Source organism: Humulus lupulus, chromosome 1 (genome assembly GCF_963169125.1).
Source record: "Humulus lupulus chromosome 1, drHumLupu1.1, whole genome shotgun sequence".
NCBI lineage: Eukaryota > Viridiplantae > Streptophyta > Magnoliopsida > Rosales > Cannabaceae > Humulus > Humulus lupulus.
The window spans coordinates 25,377,522-25,384,938 of record NC_084793.1 but is presented as its reverse complement, the minus strand read 5'-3'; the positions used below and the strand labels follow the sequence as shown (position 1 = coordinate 25,384,938).

General features: G+C 36.3%; 1 protein-coding gene across 1 annotated transcript; it reads left to right on the top strand.

Moving 5' to 3' along the window:
• Positions 1-4,427: 4,427 nt before the first annotated feature.
• On the top strand, positions 4,428-6,459 carry LOC133801742 (uncharacterized). Its single transcript, XM_062240020.1, has 3 exons — positions 4,428-5,158; positions 5,368-5,893; positions 6,298-6,459. Exons 1-3 carry the CDS (start codon positions 4,428-4,430, stop codon positions 6,457-6,459), a joined length of 1,419 nt encoding a protein of 472 aa, XP_062096004.1.
• Positions 6,460-7,417: the final 958 nt, after the last annotated feature.

Here is a 7,417-nt window from a genome sequence, read left to right as displayed (position 1 = left end):
TGTCTGCAAGTTTGATTTTTTTTTTTATAGAAGTTGTATTGCTGCTTAAATTTGGGTTTGAATGATGAACTCAAGAACAAGCTTTGATTAATATTTAACAACGAAGCAAGGAGATGAGGGCCACAGTGAAGAAGTATGTGAGGGGGGAGATGAGAGTTACAGTGAAAGTGAATGTCACTGTCAAGAACAAAAGAACAAAAAAGAGGGAAAATTAAAAAAATTAATTTAATTTTTCATTTTTGTTTGTATTTCTATACATAAATTAATTTTGGAGGTTTGCTGTTAATGTTGGGTGAGATCATGGCAGAAAATTATAATTCTGTTTTAATTTTTAATATTTAATTATTTTTTTCAAAAATCATTTTAATTTATTTTATATTTTAATAAATATTTTTATTTCTTTATTTATTTCATTAGTTGAAAAACTAAGGGCATTTTGGTCCTATTTAAAAATAGTTTGACCAAAATCGGGCTCAATGTATTAAATTGATCTGTTTTGCAAAACACAAGGTCCGTTTTGTCATTTAACAAAACATAGGGGCCGATCGAGTATTTGGGCAAAACACAGTGGCCAAATTAGTATTTTTCCCTTACCTTAATATGCTTAATTTGGTGACAAGTAAGGCCCCGTTTGTGATAGATTTTCAAAAAGCTAAAAGTTGTTTTATGAAAATAATAGTGTTTGGTAAACAGTCAGAAAACAACTTATTAAAAAAATTATGTAGAAGATACATGTACGCCCTGATTTTCCCACGGGCTGATTAACGAGCTGAGATACGACCTAATCATGACTACCATGTGGACATCCCCAAGACCGAAGCTGCCATCATAAGATCCTACCTCCTTAGCTCGAGGTAACCCAAGGGTTCGCCAAGATTGCTTAAGGACTGAGTCTGGACTCTGAAGGCCGCAGGTCGAGGTAAGCATCCAGCTCGTGGTACGAGCTAAAGTTGGAGCTGTGACCTATTGTAAAGTCAACCACGCAAGGTAAACGTGCATATATCAGACATCACGTGTCTGATATATCCCTGACTTCTCAGACACACAGCGTGAACGTGCGTATTCAGACACCCACGACTGGGTTGGGCCGTGCGGCCCATTATCCCCTTACCTATTGATTTGACCACACTTATGTGTCAGGTTTAGGAATTAATCATGAATGTCACAGATTTGACATGATAGGTAAGAAGGTCACGAGATGACCTTCTTACCAACTCCCAGGTGCCTTCTCCTATAAATATGGAGAACCTAGGAGTTACAAAAGGTTGGATTCTATTATGTAAAAAATACATTGTAAAAGAATACCCAGCATATAGCAATAATATTGACTGGTGGAGTAGAATGATTTTAACCTTTGAACCACCTAAAAAAACGTATTTTGTGTCACCATCTCATTTCCAAGATCATTCATCTATTTCGGTTCAACATAAGTACTAATCCCTTCTTCTTTCTTTTCTTAATTACCTGTTGGCGAAGAACCGCGTCAACAATACAGTTAGAAGCTAAAGCTGGCAAAACCCAACTTTTAGCTTTTTCTAAAAAATATCTTTTGAATTTTTTTTACAATAAACTTATTTATTATATTACTCAAAATAAAAATATTTAAAATAAATTAATATTATAATAAAATAATAAATATAAATTATAAAAATATTTTTTTGAACAATATAATTTTATTTCAGTAAGTTTAAATTAAGAAACTATCTTAATATAGAGTTTATTATACATTACAATATTATTTTTGCATGTCATAGTATTTTTAAATTATAATTTATAAAAAACATATCAATTTCATGTTTCAGGAAAAAAAAAAGAAAATAATTGAATACATAAAAAGTGAGAGTTTTGAGATTAAGTTTTATATATTTGTGATTATATCACGAACAATGTATAATATCATTATGATTATAATTCGAATCTTAGATACACCGACTAGTTATAATATATATATACAATAATATATTTATGTATGTATACACAATAATATATACATATGTATATATATATATTATATAATATAATATTTTTGTTTATAATCACTTTATTAATCTCTTATAAAAATATATTTAATTTAAACATGTAAATTTATTTTAATAAATTAAAATAAATATGACATCCTGATACGATTTTTCCAACTTACACTACTTTAAAATCTGTAATTTACCAAACATTCAGCAACTTTTCTTACAACACAAATTACCAAAGGGAAATTTTACCCTTTATGCATCATAACATATTTAATTTTTTTAAAATGCCAACATAAAAATTCTCCCCATAATATGCCCCCTCTTATATTTTGGACAAAAATACCCTCCTCACTCAAATTTAACACTTCACACATTTTTTCTCTCTATCTCTTTCTCTGATCCCTCATTTACAGCCATTTTTCACAGCTCGGAGGTGGAACGGATTGGAAGTTTCTTGGCGTTTTTAAGAGAAAAAATCATGGGTAAGTATCATTTCATTAATTTACTTATGAATATGAAATGGCATGGTTAGATATTAGATTCGAACTGTTCCGCAGTTGAGTTTGTATTTTTTCTGCAATTTTTGAACTGTTCTTCGGATCTGGGATTTAAAAAATCGACGGTACATCGATGCCACTTCGATACTGAGGCGAACATCTAAATTAGATGATATTTTCGATGTAATATCAATGGTGTATCGATGTTGAATCGATGTCATATATGTTGATTTGGTTCAGCGTCGATATGGCATCGATGTGGCATCGATATTACATCGAAATTGAATCGCATACATAGGGAAACCATCAGCATCGATGCCACATCGATTCCACATCGATGCCATATCGATACTGAGGTGAACTTCGACGTTAGTATCGATGTAATATCGATGGTGTATCGAAATGCCATCGATGCCATATATGTTTATTTGGTTCAGCGTCGATGTGGCATCGATGTGGCATCGAAATTGAATCGCATACATAGGGCAACCATTAGCATTGATGGCATTTCGATGGTACATCGATGCCATTTCGATACTGAGGCAAATATCTAATTTTGATGTTGGTATCCATGATGTATCGATGTTGAATCGATGCCATATATGTTTATTTGGTTCAGTGTCAATAAGGCATCGATGTGGCATCGAAATGGTATCGCATCGAAATGGTAACCATCAGCATCGATGATGCATTGAAATGTCATCGATGTGGCATCGATTTTGAACTACGATACAGATTTTCATAGGCATCGATACATCATCGATTTACCATCGATTCTTCATATATTACACTTTATTTTTATAATTTTCTTATGTTTTTTTTTTTGTTTGTAAATTTGCAGGTTCCAGAGTTAATATAATTGTTTCTTACAACGGTGTTTGGGAACAGAAAGGAGAAAAATGGAATTTCAAAGCTGGTTCAAACACTATAATACATGTACCAATTGATGTTGGTTACATAGAATTATTGGAGAAGTTGTATTCAAAGTTGAAAGTGGATAGGTCATTGTTTGGCTTAAAGTCGGAAGTGCCGTTTACATGCAATGATTTTAGCGTAGATCCCATTGAAATCACAGATGATGAAGGAGTTAGTGCTCTTATTCTTGAAAATTCAAAGTCCTTAAAACATCGGGTTCCTTTATGCGTTAGTTCGATTGCAAAGAACATTGCTCTTATTGATCCATCTCCAAGAGTGAGTGTTAATATGGAAATTCACAACCAATCATGCACAACTGTTCCACAAACAGCTCCTGGGCCAAGTGTATGCATGGGAGGTCCTAGTCATAATGACACTTTTTTTCCCCCAACAAATCTCCCGCATGATGATGGGTATGAGTATAAGCCTTATGTCAATGACGATCCAGTTGCCCTTTTTGGTGATGATGATGAAAGAGTTGAGGGGTGCAGTAGTTCTGATGATAACTCAGATGATCAGTTGTCGATGCTACATGTGGTTCAAGTAGATAATTTAAATGTACGACCATTGCCAAGTTGTCAAGAAAGCCAAGGACGGAGGACTGCTGGATCAGAGCAGTTGTCCAACTACACAAGATGATGGAAATAAATGGAGTTCTCCAGCGTATACTGCTAAAGATATCCCATGCCCCTCTTATGTTATCCCCACGTTATCTGGGGTGAGTTGTGGAGTAATAGAAGTTGGGAAATTTTTTGAGAACAAGTTAGAGTTGAAGACAAAGGCACACTTGTATGCAATGAAGTAGAACTTCGAGTTTGTGGTGAAGAAATCAGGTACTGAAGTTTGGTATATCACTTGCAAAGATCCTGATTGTGGGTGGAGATTGAGGGGGAAGAGAATTCCTAAATCTGATATGTTCGAGATAACTCGTTTCACCAACAAACACACTTGCTCACTTGACCTCCGACATAAAGGCCATCGCCAAGCAGCACCTTGGGTTATTGGTCATTGCATAAAGAAAAAATATCAGACTGGATCGAATGCGTACATGGCAAACAACATAAGAGAGGACATTAAGAATGATTATGGCATTGAGTTCTCATATGGAAAAGCATGGAGATGCCGAGAGAAGGCTCTTTCTTATGTCAGAGGGACACTGGAAGCATCCTACCAGAAGTTACCATCGTACCTGTTCATGCTTCAACAAAAAAATCTCGGGACGTTGACAGATTTTGTCACTGAGGAAGATCGATTCAAATATTGTTGTTTCTCACTCGGAGTTAGTAGAAGAGGGTTTCATACATTTCGTCCTGTGTTACGTGTGGACGGTACCTTTCTAAAGACAAAATACGGTGGGCAGATGTTATGTGCAGTCGCGCTGGATGCAAATAACCATCTATATCCAGTTGCATTTGGTATTGTGGATAGTGAGAATCATGATTCTTGGAAGTATTTCATGTCAAAGCTAAAGGAAGCGATTGGGGAAGTCGAGGACCTGGCGTTTGTATCTGACAAGCATGCAAGTATTACACATGCCTTGGAAACTATTTTCCCCGATGCCTATCACGGTGCTTGCTACCACCACATTAGTATGAATGTGGTTGCTAAATTCAAGACTGATCATTGTCATGTGTTGATGTATAATGCGGCATATGCTTTTAGGAAATCCGAGTTCCACGCTAACTTCAAAAAAATCAAATCAAAAGACTCAGTCATTGCTCAATACCTAGAAGGCATGGGTTTTGATAAGTGGTCCCGTGCTTACTTTCCTGGAAATAGGTATGTCATTGTCAATTGTATTTTAATTTATGAAATCTTCTAAATGTATGATACTATTAAATTTTAGTTTTCCTGGATACTAGGTATAATATAATGACAAGAAATTACGCTGAAAGTTTCAACAATAAGACCCAGGACGCTAGGAGCTTTCCGATAACTACATTCGTCGAATTTATTTGCTTCACACTACAGTCCTAGTTCTGTGATAGGAGAGAAACTAGCGAGAAGACAACTACAACTCTTGCACCGACCTATGAGAAAAATTTGGTGGATATGGCTGAGAAAGCTCGATTCTTGATTCCTTATGCAATAGGGAGGCATGAGTTCCATGTGTTAGATGGTGAGCTGAATGGTGAAGTCGACCTCCTGAATAAGACATGCACATGCGGCGTGTTTCAGATTATTGGTATCCCATGTGCTCATGCACTATCTGGATCCCTTAAGCGAGGGGTGAACTTTTATTCGCTGTGTTCAGATTACTATAAAATTGAGACATGGAGGTCCTCTTACACAGAATCTATATATCCTACTGGTAACGAGGAAGAGTGGATTGTTCCACATGACATTATGACAATAACAGTGAGAACACCTGCGCAGAAAAACCCGATTGGTCGTCCAAAGAAGAAACAAGGTAGGCCTACGACGAAATGCCATCCTTCCAATGGAGATAAATTGGTTGTTCCACGCAAGTGCAACACTTGTGGAGGTCTAGGCCATAATAGGGCAACTTGTAAAGTTTGTGTTTGAAATTTATGGCATCAATGTTAAACTTTTTATTTGGGTACTAATGGTCTTTGTTACTCTTTTTATTTGTGTATTGATGGACTTTGTTACTCTTTTTATTTGTGTATTAATGGACTTTGTTACTCTTTATATTTGTGTATTAATGGACTTTGTTAATCGAAACGACACTTTTTATATACAATACTAAGGAGAAATATACTATTGTGTGTCATTGAAATCAAAATAAATGTTCTAACATCAAGGGTACACATTCTCCTGAAGTACTGAATGTTGTCCTCGATGGCATATGATAAGGGAATGTCTCCAAGAATGAACTCCAAGTGTTTGATGGCGAATACGCCGCAATCTCCACTGAAACCAAGAAATCTTTATTGTGAGTGTATTGAAAATTACAGGAGAACATTATTGAAAATCTGAATTTAGTACGTCTACCTGGTTCTAGACTGTGGGACAATATCAGTGGACATGCGCCGCCAATCAAAGTTTGGAACGGTGATCTTCGGTCTAGCTATTTTCAACTTGGGGTGTCCTTTAAACATTCCAGAAGCGTTGACTAAGATGGAACCATCCTAGTCCAAGGCTCGATCAACTCAGAGAACTTATTATGGCTAAAGTTATAATGATCTGAGTCAAATACAGTGATCATCCAATCAGGGAAATTTATTTCGCAAAGGACCCAGTGCCGATTTTCCATGCACCAGTGGAAGTAGACCTCGTTGCAATCACCTCAAGGCTTCTTGTACTTTTTAGCATCTCCTTTCAAGAAATCATGAATGTCCGAGTCTCATTGGTAAGTCCTGCCATTTTTCTTGAATTCCTCGTATCTGGCAGGAATATATTGTGCAAATGATGAATCAAGTACGGTGGCTTTCACGGGGTACGTCTTCGGCAACTCAAAAAGACATCTCCGTATAAGATAATTCGCAGCGTCTAGATGCTGCAAATAAATAGAGTAACGTTAAGGAAGAGTGGATTGTTAAAATGAGATAAATGTTCTAACAAACATAAGAGACTTACAGTTTCTGCCAACCATTCTTTTGCCACCTTCAACTTCAAGAACCAAACAGGGGTCCCATCACAACATTCCAACTTCCTCGGTCTACTGTTGTCAATCTCACCGAGCACCCATCGGTTAAAAGTTGTCAACATATCTTGATCCAACACCTTTAAAGGAAGGATCGTAACTGGGTCCTTGAACTTTGGTTTCTTGGTTGCTGGAGTATAGTCCTCGTACCTTACTGGTCTCTGTCTAGTGCGATTACCTGTAAAGGAGCAATTAGTATCTAATCTCTTTAAAACAAAAAACAAAAAACAAAAAAAAACTCATGGATTAGTCGTACCTAAGATCGTCTACACTGGCTGAGAAGGTGTGGCTTCTCCAACAGAAGGCTCGTAACATGAGGGGAGAATGTCGTACTCTACATCATCTGTTGGAGTGGGTGCATGAGTATGTGCAGGAGTAGGTATACCACCTAGTGTTGCCAGCTTCTCTAATATGACTTCTTGATTTTTAAG